This window comes from Typopeltis vanoorti, chromosome 11 (assembly GCF_054136105.1).
Source record: "Typopeltis vanoorti isolate ZY-2024b chromosome 11, IOZ_Tvanoo_1.0, whole genome shotgun sequence".
Taxonomy (NCBI): domain Eukaryota; kingdom Metazoa; phylum Arthropoda; class Arachnida; order Uropygi; family Thelyphonidae; genus Typopeltis; species Typopeltis vanoorti.
Window position 1 is genome coordinate 57,771,242 of NC_143559.1, and position 24,910 is coordinate 57,796,151.

Genomic DNA, 24,910 nt, shown 5'->3' on the forward strand with positions numbered 1-24,910 from the left:
CATTTCTTTGCCATTCAGGCTTCTTATGTTGATAGTACCGATCTTTAACTCTGGTGATGTTGAGTTGGGGTTTGTTTTCAGATTTGTTCCAGTAGCTGACTTTTCGCTGTTCGCCCTGGTTCCCTGGCGAAAACAACGGGGGCCTTGTTTAACCGGGCGACGCCCCAGCAGGCATGATATTTTGTCATGTTGTACCATCATTTTTTATTTTGGTTTAACCAATAAGAATACAATTTGGTCGGCTAAATCCCAAATTGCCAGCCCATCCTCGTTCGTTCAGTATCAAAGTAGATACCCAACAGGGTGCACCACGAGAAGGTGAGGATTGGACATTAGGTCAGAAGCCCTGGTCGGTTCTCCGCATTCCTTTAAAGGCTATGTGGAGGTCTCCTCTCAGTTATACAGCTTTGACCCTTAAGCACCCCTCATTTAAAACATTGCTATTTAATTCAAATCCAATAATGTTGCAAATTAACGATTTTAACGTTACCTAGGTACGAAAAAATTTTGTATAATTTATTTTTTCTTAAATTTGTAATTTAAATTGTTTTTATTTTTATTTTTTTGACCGCGAAGGGGGCCCTTTGATTGAACAGGGCCCTGGGCTGAAGCCCATAAAGCCCATGCCTACGTCTGCCCCTGGTGTGCTCCCTTTTTGACAGGTGTGCACAGCTAAGAGGGAACACTGGTTGATAGCCTTCAAGATAGCATAGGAGTTGAATTTTGATGGGTTCATTACTTTTGAGAAAAATTGGATGATAGTTTGAAAGTAAAGATTTGTTACCCTTCTTAGGAATGGTTTGCATGTTAGCTAATTTCCAAACTGCCAGATTGGAAATTCTGGCAGTTTGGAAATAAGAGAAAAATAAGAGAAAAACCAGTAGAAATAAGAGAAAATGGTGACAGTGGAAGTAAACTCTGGAGCACCAACTTTTAGAACAATTGGAAGAATGCCATCAGGACTTCATGTTTGCAATCAGATGTTTTGGCATCCAGTTCAGACAATTTTTTACCCCCATCTTTCTGGAGAAAGATCATACAGGACATTGAGTGAGTATTTAAAATAGTATAGGGTACATTTACCAAGTTCATCTGTGGAGAAGTAGAAAGTCAGGAATTGGCTTTTTTTTTTTTTTTTTTGTGGGCACTGATGCTATAGACCAGAAGGCATGGCTGCCATTTAAACAGGATGTCTTGCTTTTAGCTCTTTCAAAGTTGGTTTTCTGTGTATTGATCATTTTCTTACAGCTGTTCTTTGCTTCCCTATAAGTGTTATAAGAGGATGGAGTTTTGGATATCAGTAAGCCATTTTATTCCCTATTTGCTAAGTGTTGGTAGAACCAACTAAACACAAAAACTGAGCATACCATTACTGGTATGCTCTGTTTTCTTTATTTCATTGTTGTGTGCTTATTATATTAATTACTAGGGAATTAATATAGAACAAAGTGGTTTCCCATTGTCTTTCTTCTCCAATAGTGTTCTATGACTGTAAATGTGTGTTTATGGGGCCAGTTTGCCTGATTTGAGAGAGACCAAAAAATTACATTTCTGGAAGAAAAAAAACTCCACCTCTGTATGAGACCAACTAAGTCACCTTTGAAAAGCCTCTGATAAAGGTTCTTCCAGTCAGACTGGATTCAAACCCAGGTCTTTCCAACCTGGGTTTGAATACAATCTATGAAACCAACTGAGATACAGAGGCTCTATTTCATTGATACTTGACTGTAATCATTTGTTGTTTTACATTGTTGGAGAAATTATCAGATCTTTATGTAATATTTTTTAAATGTAATCTTTAAAACAGTTAATACCATTTTAAAAATCAAAAGAATTTCTCACTCAGAAAAAAGATCCTGTGGCAATATTGAAAAAACAGCTTCAAGAAAAAGAACAGGCATTGGAATTAGAACAGAAGCAAACCCAAGCTGCAAATGCTAAGTTGAAAGAGCTACGTCTAGAAATAACACAAGAAAAAACTCGAGCTAGTGCTGGAGAAAGAATATTGAAAGAGAAGTTATCTCAACATCAGCAGGACATTCAAGCCCTTCAGACTCACTTAAAGCAGTCTCAAGAGCAATACTTAAATGAAATTTCATCACTGCAGAGTAATCTGGAGCAGGTAACAATTTTTATTATTGCATAATTAATCATTATTTCTTTTCAGTCATAAAATTTTCCTTCGATTTTCCTTTCTTTTAAAATCAGAACCTAGTGTATATTACTGCTTAAACTTGTAACTCACCTTCTTTTTTCTCTTATGATACATAGATATGTAATAGTCTTTGAAAAAAAATTTTTTTGCTCAAAGCATCTTCACTAACACAGAATTTATGTTCCACCATTTGTTTGCTTTGTTCATTTAATCAAAAAACAGTATTTTCACTTTTCTCATTTCCAAAATCTCATTTCTTTCTTCCAATTTATTCAAAAAAAAAAAAAACTGTTCCAAGTTGAGCATGCTTGGTCTTATTACTAAATAGGCAAAGCATTTGTGTGCTTTGTTGTGGTGTCAAACTTATGCTTATTCTGTAGATGGTTGTTATATAGGCAGTATTATTGAAGGGGTAAAAATTAGTACAAAAGTTAAGAAATAAAAAAATATATTATTTTGGTTTTATGAAAAAGAAAAAAAAATTGTCTTTAAATCTTTTTCAACATATTGTCCTTATGCCATTATAAACTTCATGTAGAATCCCTGTGCTTCTGCCTAGATGTTCCAATGGAGGACTGCTGCATTTAGTTTTAAAAAAAAAGTTGACTCAAGAACATATATGAACTCCTGTTTTGTTCTGTAGTGGTGAGAAATAATGAGGTGTATAGTAAATGTTCATGTTTATTATGCATCTCATCACATATGAAGGTATTGACTTCAATAACCAGCAAAGGTTGGTCGGTTGGTAGAGCCTCTGCTACTAATGGCTCACGAAAAAAAGAGCAAGTTTGAGCATGGTTAGTAGTTGGAAGGGGATCAATCATTCCATGCTGTTGGCACACTCTCCCTCGAGGTGTCACATAATAATAATAATATGACAATACTTAATTGAACACGAGCAGAATTCTTCCATTCACCAAATTGTCTGGGCATGCACAACTGTACAGGTGAATAGGCATCATTTTCATAAATGTCTGTAATAACTTTTTTCAAATGAGTCTATTTACTTTTTTAAAGAAAATTATTTAAAAAATATCTATTCCCTCTAAAATTTTTCCTAGGAAAGATTGTGTTATTGAAGCCTGAAGAAAACTGATCCCAAAAAATATATTTTTTCAAAGTTAATCCAAAGTTAGTTCCTAACATCATTAATAGTAAAATAATTCAAAAACCAAGAATTCCTCCACGACTTTCACATACTATAAAAATTTAGAAAATAATTTTCGATGCTGGCAAAGGTTGGTCAATTGGTAGAGCCTCTGCTACTAATGGCTCAGTTAAGTAAGTTTGAGTGCGGTCAGTAGTTGGAAGGGGATCAATCGTTTCATGCTGTTGGCACATTCTCCCTCGATGAGTCTTTGGACTCCCTGGAGGTGTCAAATAATAATAAACTTAATAATAAATAATAATAAACATTATCAATAAAGCCAACAAAGGAGATATTACTATAATAATGATAAACAAAACATTGCTATAAAAAAATTCTAGATAATATAAACACAAAAAAAAAAAAATCACTAAAGATCATATTCCCAGCATTATAAAACAAGTTCCAAAATTTTTACATAAACCCCTCGAGAAAACAGAATTTATACACTACTGGGTAAAAAAAAATCCCCCCCCTTTCAAACCAAACTATCTTCCAACTATTTTTGGATAAGTTAAGATACATAAGCCAGTGTATCCCTTATGCTCCAAAATTTCATGCAAACACATCACAGCACCCCCTTTATCAAAATTTATCACACAATTATTAAAACTTTAACTATTCAAAAATTTATGATTAAAAATACTGATCAACTTTTTCAACACATTAAGCAAACTACCATTTCACCCAATTCTCTCTTCTTTAGATGCACCTTCTCTTTATACTAATGTTGATATGTTCACAACCCCTAGACATAGTTCACATACTGTTCGAAATGACCAAAATCTACCGTAATGTACAGAATTATCAGTGAGAGGAGTTATTTTTACAAACAAACTTTTGGTCTTCTCATAGGTCAAAACATTTGGTCCATTGGTAGAGCCTCTGCTACTAATGGCTCAGTTAAGTAAGTTTGAGCGCGGTTAGTAGTTGGAAGGTGTCCAATTGTTCGATGCTGTTGGCACACTCTCCCTTGATGAGTCTTTGGACTCCCTGGAGGTGTTAAATCATCATCATCATAATAATAACAACTTTTCTTTTCCATGTGGAAACACAATTCCATCTCCTTGTCTACCCACTAGTCTACACATCTCTCACTATGGTAGATATGTGGATAATGTGCTGTGTGTTGGGAATGTGAATTCCATAACGGCTATTTCATTCTTTCAGCACGTTTAACTGTTTAACTATAGATAAAAATTCTCCATTGAATACAAAGATAATAAATCCATGAACTTCTTAAACCTAACACTCATTAGATCCAGTCATATCGATATCAGTACCATAGTATACCACAAACTCATTAACATCAAAAATTTACATTTCACCTCCTTTCACCCTCATTATATCAAAAAATCAGTTATATTGATACATAATTAATGGCTACAAATGCTAATCTTCTGTCACTGATTTAAACCAAGAAATCATATATCTAAAAAGGATCTTCCATTCTTTCTCGACAACATCCTTGCTTTCACTCGGCCAAAAATCATGTTTCCCTCTTCACAAGAAAATATATCAAAATCATCTTCAAATATTCAAATTACAAACTTGTCTTCACTACTAGTAACAAGTTGCAAAACTTAAACACAGAATGAAATAACCCACACTGATATGCTATTATGGCTTAATGTTTATAAGTTTGACTGCCAGTCAGGATACAATAACTGCTACTATTTGCTATTGGGTCTACTATTTGCTCTACAAAATCACAGCTTATTCAACATTATCAAGATTACAATATTCTAATACATGCCCACTTGTTACCACTAAAATAAGACAAAAACACACAGTAGCAATAACAAAAATCTCACCTCTGAGATATCTGTATATGCGATACAATCCAAACAAAACCCTCAAATCGAAAAGGTCACTATTATTGATTTTCAGGAAAATGAAACCAAATTACGTTGCTCTGAATCACTGGCAATAAGAACCATTCAATATGCTATGAACACAAAAAGACCTTATATATACACTCTTCCCCTTATGGCAATTAAATAAATTATTCTCTACTAATCTCAAACCAAGCACTCAGATACTTGAACCACCTTAACTCCCCAATACTCTCGACCTAAACCTAATTCCTCTTAATACTTTGTTTCGCTCACAGTCAGTTATCTCTGTTCCACATTTGAAGATGTTTAAAAACCCAATGGCCAGCTCTAGTCATGTTGCTGGCTTGCCATGTGCATAATAACATATTTTATGTTACTTTTTATTCTTTATTTTCAACTCTTTAAAATTCTTAGTTTGTTAAATTTATTTATTTTTTATTGGTTTATTCATGTTTTGGCTATCTGATAAGCATATCTACACTTAGACTTGATTCTTCATCTTCAATACCTCCTAATAACATACCAATTCAGTTTAATCAAGTCCTGGTACAAAGTACTGTATCATCCTTACCTTCAAAAATAAAATAAGATAAAAAATACACCCAAATATATGTCAAAATTAATAATCCTTATTTAGTATAATCCCATTTATTTAACATTTCTGTTATCTAGTTGAATAATTTTTAAAGGGGTGTTCCATCAATTAAAAAATATCATTTTTGTCAAATGTGCATGCTAGAAAAGTACTTAATATAAGTATAGTACTTTAAGAAGCATTAAAAAATATTGAAATGTCAAGGCGAGTTATTTCATTTTGATTATTTATTATTTTACAGTATTGTCAAACAGATTAATAAGTTATCTTGAAACACATCAGTATTAAAGATTATAAAAACAATGTTCCGATCCAGTAAAAATTTATTGAAGATCAGCAACACATTTTATACTGAAAATTACATTATTAGTGTGGAACAAACAAGCATTTAAAATGAAACATAATACAAAGTAAATGCAACAGTTTGTCAACCAGATGACACAGTGCTGCATGCAAAGGTATTATCATATGAATAGGGTAACTATTCTTATCATTAACAAGTATCACAAGATTGAGAATAATCATCAAGAAAAGAAAAAGTGGCTATAGCATTCAACATTAAACCTGAAGATAAGCTTCTTTATTGGCAGGTGCTTTCAGTGATATGGGCACATTTCAAAATGGAAAATTGAATGATGATGCTTATTTGTGATTATAGTTCAAAGGAAGAAGTGTAGGATTTTTTTTTTAAATCGGAGAATCTCGGCAGGTGACAAAAAAGGAAAGAGTTGTGGCTTGTTGGAAATAAATATTGCACTGGTACCTCCATGGAGTAGTCCTAAAACTCATTGTGGGAGATCACAATGATGGATGACTTCATCTTCTTCCCCTTCTAGCCAAATTCTGAAGCATTTTCCCTGCATCAATCCTATAAAATCCCTTAATAACTGAAATGTTTCTTTCATATTCCCCTCCTTTTCCACTTATCAACCTAACATTTGCAATTACAAACCGCAATCTATTCTCATAGGCAGCATTCTACAGACCATTCACCATCTTGGTCACTTGCTTCTGGGTCCTCTCAACCATTCTTCATCCTCAAGAAAAACCCAAGTGACCAGACCTGAGCACTGTAATCCAGAATGTGGTCATATTAAGCTTTATAAAGAGGAATGCTAACTCTCTTATCTCTACTTGTTAGTGTGTTCTTCAACAACTAAGTAATTCTGAGCTACTCTGGCTACTTTAGCAATATGCCCTCTAAATTTCAATTCTCTGTCTACTACTAATATCCCCAAATTCCTGGCTTTATCAATATACTGGATTATAGTTCCTTCACTGTGGTATACTGTTTGTAATCTATATATCCCAAAATGCATAACTTAACACTTTTTTAAGATAAGTTGACATCCATGATGTTTTGCCCATACTGTCAGCCTATTTAAACCATCCTGTAAACTCTCTGTACTTGTAACAATTTTTTTACCTTGACTTTTGTTACAAGTTACAAACTACAACTACTGCAAGAAACATACTTGGTACAACATCAAGACCAAATCATGAATGGATAACCCCTGAAATTCTAAATACTTTAGAATAAAAAAGAATAGTAAAGCATATATTAAATATAAAAAATACAGAAGAAAATAAACAACATTATAAGAATCTTAAAAACAAAATTGATAAAATGTGCATATCTGCCAAAAATAACTGGTTGGAGGAAAAAGCAAAACTCTGCAAAGAAGCTAATAAAATAAATTATAATAAAACGGTATACAAAATTATCAAAGAATTAACTAAGATCTATAAAGATAAACCATTAATAATGAAATATAAAAACAATCTCGAAACTGGGTCAATACAAAATATTAAAATAATTTGGAAGGACTACTATCAAACATTATTTCAAAAAGAACAAGAGGAGGAAAGTATAACAGAAAAGATGATATATGAAAAGGCACCACCCATAACCTCAGCAGAAATTATAAATGCAATAAACCAAATGAAACTTTCAAAAGCTACGGGTAAAGATGAAATATCTATAGAACTATGGAAATATGGTGGCAAGGAAGCCATTAATTTCTTAATGAATTTATTTCATCAAATTCTTTATACTGGAAGTTTATTTTCCACTTGGTTAGAGTATAATAAGTTTAGTTTAATCCTTTATCCAAGTGTGAGCAAACAAAGTTTGCGCCTGAAAGTATCTTCAGGACTGGGTTAAGGTGATACAACACCAGGGCAACTCGTTGCAAAGGTGGAGCAAGATACCAACACTCCTATCTTAGTATCTCCTATAATGCAAAACACATCTCCTTGCAGATATGTCTAATGTTATGCATTAAGGGAAGGGCCACTACCCAGACCGGTTAACTTTATTGAGGTCTCTTCAGTGGGAGCCAGGCCCAAGTCGAGATATCAGGCAGAAGCATTAGCAGGTCATCTCCGGTCTGGGTAGTGGCCCTTCCCTTAATGCATAACATTAGACATATCTGCAAGGAGATGTGTTTTGCATTATAGGAGATACTAAGATAGGAGTGTTGGTAGCTTGCTCCACCTTTGCAACGAGTTGCCCTGGTGTTGTATCACCTTAACCCAGTCCTGAAGATACTTTCAGGCGCAAACTTTGTTTGCTCACACTTGGATAAAGGATTAAACTAAACTTATTATATTCTTTATACTGGAGTAATTCCAACTGACTGGAAAACAGGAATTATTATACCAATTCACAAAAAAGGAGACAAAAGAATATGTGAAAATTACAGACCCATAACACTCTTAAGTCATAGTTATAAACTATTCATTCGAATTATACAAAAGAGAACACAGGTGCTTACAGAAAAAATCGTAGAGGAAAACCAAGCAGGATTCAGGTCACATAGATCCACTATAGACCATATCTTCACCATTAATAATATAGCAGAAAAATATTGGGAATATAACCTGCCCATATACTGTTGTTTTATAGATTTTGGAGATGTGGTCTATAGTGGATCTATAGACCATATCTCCAAAAATCTCCAAAATCTTTTGTTAAAATAAACAACATTAAAACTGAGAATTTCAGTCGAGAAAGGTGTAATGCAGGGATGCCCTCTCTCACCTCAACTCTTTATCCTCTTCATAGAAGAAGTCTGTAAAACCATAGCCGATGAACCAGGTGTAAAAATCAATAGTACCAACATTAATCACATAAAATACGCAGATGATATCATTATTTTAGCAGATTCTAAACCACAGCTAGAAAAAACTATTAATATTTTAAATGACTCTTGTAAAACTTATGGTATGAAAATAAATCTTCATAAAACAAAAATAATGAAGATAGGTAGAGAAGAAGAAAATATTTCTATGAATCTTGAAAATCACCTGCTGGACCAAGTTAATAAATATGTTTATCTTGGCAGTCTTATATCTAGTAACCTCAACAATATGGAAACAGTAAAACACAGGCTAAACCTAGGTTGGACCAACGTGAATAAACTAAACAAAATATGGAAAAATAAAAAAATCCCAATGAATCTAAAATTAAAATGATATAAAACAATTATCCCAACGGCTACTTATGCTTTAGAAGCCTGGAGATTAACTCAACAACCAATCAAGAAACTTCAAGCATTTGAAATGAAATGCCTCAGAAAAATTAATAACACAAGACTAATCATCAAGTCAGAACAGATTTAGACGTCCCAGATAATATAATAGACACAATCATTAAGCATCAACTGAGATGGTTTGGTCATATTCAGAGAATGGTCCCTCATAGACTCCCATATTTAGCTCTGAATGGATATATCGGAAGAAAAAGACCTAGAGGCAGACCAAAAAGTACTTGGATAAAGTTGCTGAAAGAATATTCACATCTACCCAGCTATAGAGTCATGATTGAGATGGCTAAAGATTGCAATAAGTGAGGAACCTTTCTTCTTAGTGGGACTCAACCCGTTACCAATCGGATGAGATGATGTAAACTCTCTGCATCACCTTGATTAACTATTACTCTACCCAACTTTGCATCATCAGCAACCAACTGAATATCTCCCTTCAAATTATTTCCTATATCATTTATGTACAAATTAAACAACAGTGGTCCAAGCACAGAGCCCTGTGGCTCTCCACTGGTCACCTGCCTTCTCTGATTCTGTTCTCCAATGTACTATTTTTTGGTATCTGTCCATCAGCCACCCTATTATCTCCATCACCAGTTTCCTATCCATCCCCATTTGTTGCAGTTTCTGTAACAGAGTTCCATGTGGTATCTTGTCAAATGCTTTTACAAAATTCAGCAGTATCATGTATCCATTCCCTTTATTCAACTCAATTGTCACTATTATGGCGTTGATGTAGATGATAGTGGTAGTAGAAGTTTGATGTAGTGGTAGAAATGGCAAGTTGTAATAGGTGTCCTCCCTCGATGAGTCTTTGGACTCCTTGGAGGTGTCATGAAATAATAATAATTATAAAAAGTTAGTAGATTACTAAGTCATGACAGATCTTTCACAAAGCCATGTTGCATCTCATAGAGTATTATATATTTTTTATCGCCCATTCCTGAATTCTCTTTTTGACCAACTTTTCCAGTACTTTTCCCACCACTATAATTTGTTAACACAGACTTAGATCCTCCTTTATGAAAAGGAATTATTTTGTCCTCCTTCCACTCTCTTGGGACTTCCAGAGCTGAGACTTTAATAAACAGCCTAGTCAGTCATTGCCAGTTCTTAAAATGTTACTTAAAATGCAAGCCAATATCCCATCCAATCCCACAGCTGTATTTGCATTCAGATTTTACAATATCCTAAGTACTTCCAGTTTATCAGCCTCTGTCTTCGCATCAGTCCCTGTCATCTCTGCCATAACAATATCGTCACTTGATTGATATACCCTTGCAAAATGGTCCCTCAATAGTTCAACAATTTCATCTGCCTTTGTTATTTCTCTATCATCTGCCCTCATTAAAGTCATTCTTACTCCTACTTGTTGCATAACAAAAAAAAGACTGGGATTTCCTTTCACATGTTCATCTAATTTCTTCTCATAATCTGATTTTGCCTTTCTTACTATGCTGGTCTTCCCAGTCTTTCTTACCTGATCTCTATTGTTCAGGATTTAGCTGGGTCATCTGCTGGTAAACTGCCAGTTTACTTGCATATTCTTATAGCACACAGACATACTGTCCAGGCCCACTGCTGTACTCACATTGATATTTTTTAGTACTGAGTACCTCCAATTCATCTACCTCAAAGCCCACATCAGTCTCTGATGTGAGCTTTGAGCTTCTTTATATTGCTAGCCATCCACTTAATCCCTACTCGGTTTATCCTCCTGACCTTGAGTATTGAACTCTGATACTGCCTCCTTGAAACAAATCCTTGACCACTTCCCATGCAGGATTTTTTTCAGATACAAAAGCTCAGAAATAAGGAAGTTTATATTGGTTTGTACTGATGCCCAGATAGCTAAGTTCTTGTTTAGGTTAAGCTGTTGTTTGCTGGTGATAGCATAATGATGCTCTGAGATTAGGCTTGCAAATTCCTCTTTCAGTGGTTTTCTGAATATCTAGGTTGGTTTTCTTAGAGATATGCTTGAAATGGTATAAACAGCATCAAAAGGAAAATATATATATATATTTATTAACCACTAATATTTTGCTGGTTTTTTTTCCAATTATCACTGTGCTCTGATTCTGGGTAAAAAAAACAGCAAAATATTATTAACAAAAGAATCTAAGGTGTCTTTTTGTCCAAGGGACCAAATGGCAAACACATTATCAGCAAACATAAACACACTAAGGGTGTGTATGTAGTTATGGCAAGTATTTTGTTTTCAAAGTGTTCCATGTAAAAGTTAGCTAAAGGGGGGGGGGAAACCCATAGCAATACAGTAAAGATATATTTTTTCCTCTTGGTATTGTTTATACCATTTTATACCATTAAGCATTATTATGAATATTTTTATATTCTCCAAGGTGGATGCTAACAGATTTTTCTGTTGATAATAGAATAAGTGATTGTCACGTCAAACTTCATACACTCCAGGATATGCCAGGGAATGGAGTTTATCCTCAAGAGAGCAGATCAGAATTGCTAATTTAACATGTGGTTTGAATGTGGTGTGAAGGTTATATTTTATTAGTACTTCAGCTATCTTTTTCAGATGTAGGGCATAGGAATAGTGATCTTTTGTTTTTATGTGTGTGAGGAGGTGATAAGAGGACCTATAGTATTTTATCTATTTTGTAGGAGCTGTATCCAATGACCAGGAATGGATTGTGAAGATATTTAAGTTCGATGGAAAGAGCTGCATCATTATATCAGATGGCCCAAGCCCCGCATGTGTTTTTATAATACGGTACTGATGGGCTGGATGATGTTGATGATGATGTGATTATTGTGATGTGATACATCCTGTGTGTGTTGGCTTTTAATAAATGGAAAAAGATAGTGAAAGCCAGGTGACTAATGTTTCAAGAATGCAAACCATTATTAGATTCATTTGCTACTATGAAAATGAATTTTGGAGTGTTGGCCATTTAGGTAGATAACAAAAGAATCCAAGGTGTCTTGTCCATGGGGTCAAATTGCAAACATATCGTCAACAAAGCATAATCACACTAAGTATTTTGTTTTTGAAGTGTTCCATGTAAAAGTTAGCTAAAGGGAGAGGGGGGGGGGAACACCCATGTCTTTATTTACAAATGTACCACTAATCACTATTGAATTAATAAAGTTTAACTCCCCCCTTATATCTTCAAATTAACTATGCATACAGGTTACTTTAAATGGTGATTACGTTTCTTGATGATGTGTTTGCCATTTGGTCCCTTGGACAAAAAGATACAGTGGATTCTTTTGTTACCTACCTAAACAGCCAATACCCAAATTTCACTTTATAGTAGAAAAAAAATCTCATAATTGTTTGTGTTTTCCTGACACGTGAGTCATCTGAAAGTCAGATGACAATCTTTTTAAATTCATTGAAAACCAACACACACGGGAAGATTTCTGTATAAACAGTCACCTCATCCAGCCAGACAGTAGTATTCTTAACATTCTTAAACACTTAACATTCTTAATTGTTCTAATGATACAGCTCTTTCCAATGAACTTAAAAATCTTTGCCATATAGCCAACATTTTTAAGGCTTAAAATGTTGCTATATGGCCCAATGGCTATAGATCCTACAAAATAGATAAAATACTACATGACCCTCTTACCTCCATCTCAAACATATAAGTATTCCTATTCCCTGCATCTGAGGTACAGCTGAAAAGATAGCAAAAGTATGAAGAAAGAACAGAAAAGAGGAAGAGGGAAATGGGAGGGGCCTAGGTGGACAGGGAGACATGGCATAGAGAAAGTGGATGTTTAAAGTGGCAGTGAATGTGTGCATGAAGATGGAGTATATTGTGATATGAATGGGGAAGTTGAGACTGAGCAGATATGTGGTAAATGGTGATAAAGGTGATTGGGCAGGGTGTGGTAGAGAAATCGCAACCAACAAGTGGTTTGGATAAGACTGGTTATAAACCTAAAAAGGAATTACTAAAGTTTGTTTACAAATGCAAGAAGTATCAGAAATAAGGGAGATGAAATAGTTTCACTGATTGAGTTTATTCGCCTCCAAATCATTGGAATAAGTGAAACATGGTTGAATGAAGATATTCTAACTTGAATAGAAATGGAAAGATACAATATTTTTTGCAAGGATAGAAATGGCAGGAAGAGGGGGGGGGAGTGCTGCTGATGATAGCAGGAGAATTATGTCCGCATAAAGGAGGGAAATAGTGTCAATGGTTGAGGTAGTGTGGTGTAATGTGGAGGTTGACAGGGAGACATATTTAGTTGGATGTTGCTATAGATGGATGTTGCCAGAAATGTTGGGGTATTGATGAAGAAATGTGTAAACAACTTGGATTAGCGAACAATGGAATGTTAAATATTATGGGTGATTTTAATTATGATGGTATAGATTGGAATTAAGAGATAGCATTTGGGAATTAGAAAAATGAATTTCTCGAGTTCTTGGGAGATAACTATCCCAGGCAGCTCATAAAGGAGGGCATGCAAGGATTGAGAGTTATAGATCTGATCATGACTAAACATACACACTTATCCACAGTAATAAGATTTTTTAATAGGTAAATATTTCATTCTAAGTATCATAGGACATCATCAGTACAGTTAATTCAAACAATACCAGGAATCGCATACAGTTTGGGTGCATGCTTACAGTGGAATCCCTCTATGTATGCAGTAACGTGTTATAGAATTAAATTAAAATATATTTGTAAATAACAAAAATGACAGTAAAATGAGATAACATATATAAAATTATTTTACACAATTCAAGATGACAATTTCCCAGTGTTGTGTCATGCCACTTTTTCATAAATTCTTATATCTTTTGATTTCTTTCAAGTCCGGCCAATGTGTGGCATGTGGTATCTCTGAGTCACAAAGGAATAGCCCGAGGGTCGACCCAAAACCTATGTGTCAGACACTTTGTTACCAACCTCTCGTTAAGTCCCAAGAAAATTTATTTATTTAAGCTGCACCACTTAGGACTTTTACATTAATTAGAATGTTAATCAAGAAGTTGGTAAGAAGTGAACAAAGATAACACGAGATATGCAATCGTGACCGTGAATTATTTTCTATATATCTCCTGCCCAGATTCATAACTAATTTTACAAGTGGTGCATCGAATTCCATAAAGAGACAAAATTGGATAAAGAACAACTAGATTACATACTGTTAACAATACAATATTAGAAAGGATCCCTTCAAAGTCTATTATTATTATTATTATTCAGGCCTCCAAGGAGTCAAAAGACTCATCGAGGGAGGTCCTTCCTAAGACATAAAGTCTGTCAAGACTCATTGAGGGGAGGTCCCCCCCTGAGAAACACAAAGTTTATCATACCACTCCTTAAACCCACTGACCGTTCTCGCTCCCACCACTCCATCATGCAATGCATTCCACGGCTGAACCACCCTCCACACAAAGAAACCACTCCTTACCCTCTTGCTCACAGTTTCCTTTCGTAACTTCCAGGGATGGCCTCTTGTCATCACTCCTTCCCGCTGATCAACCAAGCGAAAGAACTCCCCAGTGTCAACCCTGTAACCACCTCTCAACAGTTTAAAAGTCTCAATCATATCACCTCTCCTTCTTCTATCCACCAAACTCTGCAGTCCACATTCTCTCAGCCGATCTTCATAACTATCCTTGTACAGCCCTGAAACCATCTTTGTCATCCGTCTTTGTATCCTTTCCACAGTTAATTTATCCCCTTCAAATCCTGGGGACCAAATCTGAGAACAATAGTCCAAGTGTGGTCTGATCAGAGACTTATACAACGGAATGATAACCCTCTTATCTCTGCAGGTCAGTGTCCTTCTCATAATAGCAGCAATCCTCTGTGTTACTTTCACCACCTTTGCAATATGTCCCCTAAACTTCAGGTTTCTATCAATCATCAACCCCAGATCTCGTCTCCCCTACTTCCTCCAGTATAACTCCTCCCATAGAGTATGCAGCATCCCATCGATGTTTCCCAAACCTCAAGACCTTACATTTTGCTACATTAAACTGGCACCCCCATTCATTTGCCCATCTATCTAGCTTATTTAAATCCTCTTGCAGGGCTACCACATCTGCACTATTACTAATAATCCTTCCCAGCTTCGCATCATCCGCAAACAACTGAATATCCCCCTGCAATCCACTGGCTATGTCATTGATATAAAGGTCAAACAATATAGGTCCTAGTACTGAGCCCTGTGGGACCCCACTTGTAACCCTCTGCCTCCTGGAAACTGCTCCACCATACACAACTCTCTGATACCTATCAGACAGCCAATCCTGAATCCAGTTGACCAATCTGACATCCAGACCAATGTGCTGCAACTTAAATATCAGCTTATCATGTGGCACCCTGTCAAATGCCTTCGCCAAGTCTAAGAAAATTGCAGTATATGCCTTTCCCTCATCTAATGTTCTTGTAACTTTATTATAAAAGGCTAGCATATTGCTAAAACAAGAGCGTCCTTTCACAAATCCATGTTGATTCTCACAGATAACATTACCCTCATCTACCCACTGCTGTATACGGTCCCTCACTACTTTCTCCAAGATATTAACTACTGATGACACACAGACTGGCCTATAATTAGACACTTCCAGTCTGTTACCACCATTATGCAATGGCACTATCTTACCTTCCTTCCATTCCCTGGGCACCTTTGCCAAAGCCAGACTTTCATTGAAAAGCCACGTTAAAGGTACTGTCAATTCCCTAGCACATTCTCTCAAAACTCGTGGCGAAATACCATCCAGTCCCACAGCTTTACTGACATCCAGAGTACTCAGTATCTGAAACACACTCTCCTCCTGTACCTCCAGATCTCGAACCAGTCCTATCCCTCTAGCATTAAAACTGACTCCTCTAGGATGAAATACTCCAATAAAGTGTTCATTGAACAATTCCACTATGTCCTCTGCATCAGTCACTCTATTCCCATTTTTATCCCACAATATCATTCTTCCACAGTCATTTCTCCTCCTACTGGCCACATAGCTAAAAAATTCCCTAGGATTTTCTTTGGATCTTAGGGCCAATCTCCTCTCATATTCCGTTTTCGCTTTCCTTACCACACTAGTCACTCTTCTGGCCTGTGTCTTATATTCTTCACCCATCCTCTCTTCACCTGTCTCCTTATATCTCTTCCATAGCCTCTTTTTCGCATGCAGTTCCTGTTTAATATTGTTTGTCATCCACTTTACTCCAAATTGCGTCCTCTTCTTCACTCGTGGTATACAACTTACCATTGCTGATAACAAATATTCTTTCACAATTTCCCACGCACTGGTGATATCCCGGCCTTCCAATTCCTCCCTCCATGAAACTTCCCGAAGTTGACGTCTAAGACTATTATAATCACCTGCCTTATAATTCCACATAAGTTCCCGTCTCTTTGATACTCCTGCATGTCTATTCATTTTCCAAGTCAACACCATATGATCACTCTCTCCAACTGGTGGGAGAGACGTCAACTCAGTTATTATCAACTCTTCTGATGCTATAACCAAATCCAAAACTTTTGAACCTCTTGTTCCCTCTGTTACATGTTGCCTAAGACATTTGTCCCTCAGGAATTCTAGAAATTCCATTCCCCTATTGCTACATGCATCTTCCTCTCTCCAATTTATACTACTGAAGTTAAAATCTCCCATAACAATCATTCTTCTTGCACTTGCCAAACTTAGCTGTCTAAACATCTCCTGGTCCCCATCCTCTGTGCTCCTGGGTCTGTGGCAACACCCCACTAAATATCCTGTCTTACCTACCTCTACCTCACACCATACGCTCTCAAAATCATTTGTCTCACTTCCTTCCAAATTCTCCACTCTTAGAGGACATAGGTCATCACTTATCATAAGCAGCACCCCACCACCACGCTTTCCCCTCCTATCCTGACGAAAAATGCTATACCCAGCGACTTCTATTCCTGTTGTTATATCCCCTTCTGTCAACCACGGCTCAGTGATCGCAATAATTTTTGGCCAGGCTGATGCTATCTGTGCCACCAATTCCTCTCCCTTATTCCGGATACTCCTGGCATTAGTATAAAGCATATAAATGCCATTGTTTCTATACCCAGCATTATCCCTTCTAGACTCCACTGGGCTCAGTGTTACCTGACATTGTCTCCCTTCTCCCAAGTATCCATTCTCCATTCCCACAAGAGGCCACCCCTGCTATCATCCTCCCTGGGACACACTGACTCGTTCAGAACAGCAATCTCTCCAGATGCCTACGTCCTTCCTCATTCAAATGTAAACGGTCTCTCGCATACAACTCCTCTCTTTCCTCAAACGCACTCCAAGCATCCACATATACCAGTCCTCTCTTGTCACACATTCTCGCTATTATGCCATTCAATATCACCGCTCTTCTGCTCAGCTCATCATTATCATACCTAGGCAACACGCACACTATTTTTCCTCTCTCTGTCTTCCGTACAGTCTCAAGCAAAAATCTCATATCTCTCACTGCCCGACTTACATTACCACTCAAGTCATTCGTTCCTACCATCACAATCATCTCATCCACCCTTTCACCTCTCTTAATTGCCATAGCCACCCTTTCTATTGTTCCTCCTGGCAAACACTCCTCACGCATCCTATCTTGAACACCACGGATCATTGAGTCGCCATACATTATACCTCTTACCATTCCCTCGCTCCTATTGTTTCCATTCTCTCCTCTTCTTTCGTTCCCATACCTCTCTCTTCTACTGTTTCCATTCTCTCCTCTTCTAGCACTCCCATACATCTCTCTCATTCCCTCTCTCCTACTGTTTCCATTTTCTCCACTTCTAGCACTTCCATATCCCTCTCTCATTCTGTCTCTCCTACTACTGTTTCCATCCGCTCGTCTGCTAGCATTCCCATACCTCTCTCTCATTCCATCTCTCCTGCCGTTTCCATTCTCTCCTCTTCTAGCACTTCCATATCTCTCTCTCATTCCGTCTCTCCTACTGTTTCCATCCTCTCGTCTGCTAGCATTCCCATACCTCTCTCTCATTCCCTCTCTTCTACTGTTTCCATTCTCTCCTCTTCTAGCACCCCCATACCTCTCACTCATACTCCCTAAATTCTCTCTCTCTCCTACTCTGATTCGCCTTGCATTTATCTCTTCCATTCTCCTAATCTTATCTTTCATACTTCTGCTCTCATTCACAAGACATTCCACCTCCTCTTTCAACTCATCTATCTCCCTCTGCAGGTCAGTCACTCTTAATCTAAATTCACTCTCCCAAACAAAACCATCTCCTAAACTTCCACAGTCACTCACACCTTCCACACTATCAACTATTTTCTCATTCTCTCCTATCATACTACTTGTCTTCCTACATTCATTCCCCGTTCCTGGAGCAACAAAGTCGGATATCGATATATCTAATGTACTTATTTCCTCCAACTGCCTGCATTTTGCGCACATACGCTCTCCACCCTCTTTAACAAGCCACATATGTAATTCCCGAGACGCATACATGCCGCAAGTACTGCATGCCACAAAGTCCCTTATGATATTGCTAATAATTGAGTTCTTAAATGGCGGAGGACTTAGCGTTACGCCACTTGCGACTGCTGCTGAATCCACCATCATTCCTTACTGCCGAGTAGCGTAATCTTTAATAATTATTCAATTAATAAATAAGAGGGAAAAAAAGTACAAACATCAGAACATTTAAGTACTAAATATAATTAAATAAAATGAAATATAACTAAATACAGTAACTTAGCTTCGTTTTGTCTTCCACCGTTACGCGTTCGATTCCGACGGTACCAAAATATATTATATTGCTACAGCAACTAACTTCCAAAAAACAACCGCTGAAGTACACTCGTATTCAGAGAAACAATTTAGCACTCAAAAACGTAGAAAAATGGGGAAAAAAGCAGACTATTCACTGTCTAGCTAAAGAATAATTCATATCTGATAACTCTTATACCTTTCACATAAAACTCCATCAAAATTCAATCTACCTAAGTTACTCTACACATAACATATTTCTTACACTTTAATCTATATCTTTACAATCTCAGTCAACCTTTACTCTATAGATTAAATCCTGTGTAAACATTCTTAAATACACATAATATTCAGATTCATACAGTGTCTGTCCTTGAGTAATCTTTTACAACAAACAAGTATTTTCTCATTTAGTCTCTCTTAATTGCTATCTCTGAGTCTCTTTTCATTAAAGTTCTACACAATATTAATTTCTGGACTCTCACACATATCAAATAATAAATTGTCTACTTATCTATACTCTTTTATTCCTTTCTTTCTGATCGTCGATATCTGAGTGCGATCATCTCCTTGACTTCCATTATCACAGCACTTCTGACACATACATTCCTTAACGTTCCACGTGACATAGCCTGCTGCAGTATCTCAGGATTAGATTTCCCGCTGAAAACCCCACCGATTGCATGCCAGCGATGGACCTACCCCAGAGTGCCGATCGACCATGAGGTGAACACAGGATACCAGAGAGAGAAGAGTGGGAGGGAGTTTCTAACCCTTTTATACTTCCTCCCTAACAGCCATCACCATAACTTTGGCCGTTCACATGGCACGAAGAATTTGCTGTCACGTGTGTCTGATGTCATACTGTCCGATTGTCTCCTGCCGCTTCTAAGCATGTTCCGCGAGCACGAGACCGCTTGGGGCAACTGTCTGCTTTGCCCCTACAACTTCGAGCTTACATTTACCCAGATTATGTTGGTTTGGTTCTTACACGTATATTCACAATAAGGGTTAATTCACACTAAAGATAATAATGACCTTAATTCAGTATTAAATTATACACATAATATATTCCTTTCTTTTATACAAGTAAATGACATCTCATTACTTTACAATTCTTTCTTTTCTTATTATTGTATTCAAAGCTACTCATACCTAGATACCAAGCATATTTTAATGTTTCTTATTGGGTGTTCACTCTGTTATACAATGATAAAATGAAACTTTAATATTCCAAATTATCAGGGTATGGCAAAAGTCTCCCCCCTTCAAATGAAAATTTTTTTAAAATTTTGTAAATTTTGTATATTAAGTTTTCCACACTTCGACTGGGGTTTTCTAGCAGAGATCTCGCCGTTCCCCCCCCCTTTTTGTTATAAACTGCTTTTATTATAGAAGAACCGTGCGTATCTCAGGTTATTTCTACCTTCTCCTACGCAGCCAATAAAAGTGTTTGTTTCTCTGGATTTTCTTTCTTTCCTTTTTTCAATTTGATTATGATATACTTTCATTATCACCGGTTGACTCTCTTCAAATTTCACGTTCTTATCATTGATGGAAGTCTCCTCTGACTTCTTTTCGACTTCCTAAGTCTCATGTGAGGATCTGCTTTCTTCAACAAATGAGGCTCCTTTAAATCTAGATTATCATTCTTAAGTTCAGTGATTGATCTACTGACCTGGCCCTCTTTGTGTTGTTCCGGGATTCATGTCTGGACGAATCCTTTTCCTTCTTGTAAGAGATTTTGTTTTGACTATCTTTAGATCTTCGCCTCTTTCCAAGGATATGTACCTCTTTCTTGGCATAATCACATTTGAAGTTGTACCTCTTCAAGAAATCATCTCCTGTCACAAATGAGTTTGATTTGTGGCAGAGAAGTCCTTGATAAGACCAGAAATTCATGCCACATACACACAGTCTGAATTTGGGTAGGTACAACTTTAGATATGCAGATTTTGTTGCATGAACTGTGGAGGTGGTGATCCCAGTTACTCTTACTGGCCTTCTGAGGTATGTAGCCTTATTCTCTAAGTGGGGCTCTATTAATTTAAAATAATCCTCAGAAACGATGGAGGTTTGGGATCCAGTGTCCAATAAAGCTTTACAGTGCCTACCATGGACACTGCCCTTCACCATCATTCCATGAGGTGATTCACTCGTTCTCTGCTCTCTTCTCCATGTCCTATTTGCATATGTGTAGGACTTTGGCTCTTCATTATAATTTCCACTGGTTCATTTCCTACCGCTGTAGCAATTGCGAGCAAGATGCCCAATCCTCACTTAAAATACCTGGGAGGTTCTCTATTATCCCTTAAATTACTGACTGTCCTGTGATCTGAAAGAAGCACTATTTTTTCTTGGGAGGTAATAGCTGTGATTTTCTCCATGACAGCGTCTATTTGCTCAAGAAGCAAGCAAGATGCCCAATCCTCACTTAAAACACCTGGGAGGTTCTCTATTATCCCTTGAATTACTGACTGTCCTGTGATCTGAAGGAAGCAGTATTTTTTCTTGGGAGGTAATAGCTTTGATTTTCTCCATGACAGCGTCTATTCGGTCAAGAAGGGGGCCTTTGTAGCCTCTCGACCTCTTCTTGAATTAAATTTTTGGTTTCGTCCATCTTAATAGTTTTAGGTTCTGGGGGCCTTCACCGATATTGTTTCCAGTCTCTTCATTATCTTGTTCAATCGCTCCATGACAGGCTTCTGGAGAAGTTCCACTTCCTGTTTGACTATAGCCCTGATCTTGCAAGTTTCAGGAAGGATTTCAGTCAGTTTGTTTACTGCTTCACCATCATTGCCCTCGTTTCCCTTTCTTATCCTGGATTTGTCTTTTTTCTCTCTGCACTCCTTTTCTTGTTCAGATGGTCTTATCATGCAGCGATCTTCCTCAACCCACTTTACAAGACCGGCAGCAGATGCGGGACGTATGTCTCCAAGTATTTGCTCCCGTTCCTTAGCTGCACTGTAGCACTCTTCTGTTGAAGGCAGTTTCCCTCAATTCCTGTCTCACTCCTTGCCTAAAGTGCTGGAAGACAGCCCAGTCCAGATGAGGTCTTTCTGCACCTGAGACACTTAAAGCATTGGCCACTGTTAGCAATCTATTCTGAAAGTCAGAAACACTCTCCCTATCTTTCTGAATACATTTCTGGAGCTTCCACAAATTAGGCCCCAAACTTCTCAATTTAGAAAATTGAGAAATTAGTACCTCTTTGAATTTGGAGAACTCCAGAGTTTCTTTTAGAATGGGAGAGGAGTACAGGAAGGTTTTTGCCTTTCCAGTCAGCTTGCTACGGAGTAAAACCAGTAGCTGAAAGTTTGTCCATCCTCCAGCCTTTCTCAGTTCCTCTATATAAATGAAAAATGTGATCACGTCATCTGTTTCCTCCCCCGAGAATTGAGGAAACACTTGTTGCGGATTTATATACCAGAAAAACTCATTGTCATTCATTCCTGTAGCTATTTGGGATGGACATGCTTGCTATCTAATTTTAACACAATTACTTATTATCAACTTTTCTAACAAAATTTCAAAGTTTTCTGAATGGAATTTGAGACCTACTTGCTGTAACTTTACATATTTTCTTGATTTAATTATGTAAGTCACATCCTACCAGCTGCGCTATTATTGTGTTGTGCCCCTTTCTCATAAATTCTTATATCTTTTGATTTCCTTAAAGTCTGGCCAATGTGTGGCACGTGGTATCTCTGGGTCACAAAGGAATAGCCCGAGGGTCGAGCCAAAACCTATGTGGCAGACACTTCGTTACCAACCTCTCGTTAACTCCCAAGAAAATTTATTTATTTAAGCTGCACCACTTAGGACTTTTAGATTAAATAGAATGTTAATCAAGAAGTTGGTAAGAAGTGAACAAAGATAGCACGAGATATGCAATCGTGACCGTGAATTATTTTCTATATATCTCCTGCCCAGATTCGTAACTAATTTTACAAGTGGTGCATCGAATTCCATAAAAGGACAAAATTGGTTAAAGAACAACTAGATTACATACTGTTAACAATACAATATTAGAAAGGATCCCTTCAAAGTCTAGCTAAAGAATAATTCATATCTGATAACTCTTATACCTTTCACATAAAACCCCATCAAAATTCAATCTACCTAAGTTACTCTACACATAACATATTTCTTACACTTTAATCTATATCTTTACAATCTCAGTCAACCTTTACTCTATAGATTAAATCCTGTGTAAACATTCTTAAATACACATAATATTCAGATTCATACAGTGTCTGTCCTTTCATAATCTTTTACAACAAACAAGTATTTTCTCATGCAGTCTCTCTTAATTGCTATCTCTGAGTCTCTTTTCATTAAAGTTCTACACAATATTAATTTCTTGACTCTCACATATATCAAATAATAAATTGTCTACTTATCTATACTCTTTTATTCCTTTCTTTCTGATCTTGTTGTTTTAAGGATACTTGTAACATAATACTGAATGATATAATCACATAATCACAAGAAAGATATTTATTTAACCAAATATTTCGGTCTGGAAATAGCAGACCATCGTCGGTGGTATTACAAGAACAGTTTAAAAAATATACAAGCTAGAATACTAACAATAGATCGTTGAAATTAGAACATGCCGCGTGATGTTATATCACTAAGTATGAAACGAAATATTTTGAAGTAGAAACATGATTGAATTTGCTATTAAAAAAAAAAAAAAAAAAAAAAAAAAAAAAAATTAATGAGTAATCTTGATTAGGCTTTCCCAGATTTTTGATATAGATATGCAGTCATTACGATTCAGGTTGGGATGATGGAGCAAGGCCTCCACGCTTTCCTTGAACAAACGTTCGAACCTGTAACGGGATCTATTTAAGAGGCGCGTCTTGAACGTTTGTTCAAGGAAAGCGTGGAGGCCTTGCTCCATCATCCCAACCTGAATCGTAATGACTGCATATCTATATCAAAAATCTGGGAAAGCCTAATCAAGATTACTCATTAATTTTTTTTTTTTTTTTTTAATAGCAAATTCAATCATGTTTCTACTTCAAAATATTTCGTTTCATACTTAGTGATATAACATCACGCGGCATGTTCTAATTTCAACGATCTATTGTTAGTATTCTAGCTTGTATATTTTTTAAACTGTTCTTGTAATACCACCGACGATGGTCTGCTATTTCCAGACCGAAATATTTGGTTAAATAAATATCTTTCTTGTGATTACGTGATTATATCATTCTTTCTGATCGTCGATATCTGAGTGCGATCATCTCCTTGACTTCCATTATCACAGCACTTGTGACACGTACATTCCTCGACGTTCCACGTGGCATAGCCTGCTGCAGTATCTCGGGATTAGATTTCCCGCTGAAAACCCCACCGATCGCATGCCAGCAATGGACCTACACCCAGAGCTCCGATCGACCGTGGGCGAACACAGGATACCAGAAAGAAGAGCAGGAGGGGGGGGGTTCTAACCCTTTTATACTTCCTCCCTAACAGCCATCACCATAACTTTGGCTGTTCACACAGCAAGAAGAATTTGCCGTCACGTGTGCCTGACGTCATACTGTCCGATTGTCTCCCGCCGCTTCTAAGCACGTTCCACGAGCACGAGACCGCTTGGGGCAACTGTCTGCTTTGCCCCTACAACTTCGATCTTACCTTTACCCAGATTATGTTGGTCTAGTTCTTACACGTATATTCACAATAACGGTTAATTCACACTAAAGATAATGACGACCTTAATTCAGTATTAAATTATACACATAATATTTGCACACTTTTCCTACGTATTCCTTTCTTTTATACAAGTAAATAACATCTCATTACTTTACAATTCTTTCTTTTCTTTTTTTATTATTGTATTCAAAGCTACTCATACCTAGATACCAAGCATATTTTAATGTTTTCTTATTGGGTGTTC

General features: G+C 36.8%; 1 protein-coding gene across 1 annotated transcript in view; it reads left to right on the plus strand.

Annotated features, from left to right (window-relative positions):
* LOC150101607 (uncharacterized) overlaps positions 1-24,910 on the plus strand; it is a 278,417-nt gene that overhangs the window by 103,345 nt on the left and 150,162 nt on the right. Inside the window, exon 4 of the mRNA XM_090399855.1 lies at positions 1,847-2,122. Coding sequence (XP_090255981.1) covers positions 1,847-2,122 — 276 coding nt within the window. The remainder of the gene's footprint in view (positions 1-1,846; positions 2,123-24,910) is intronic.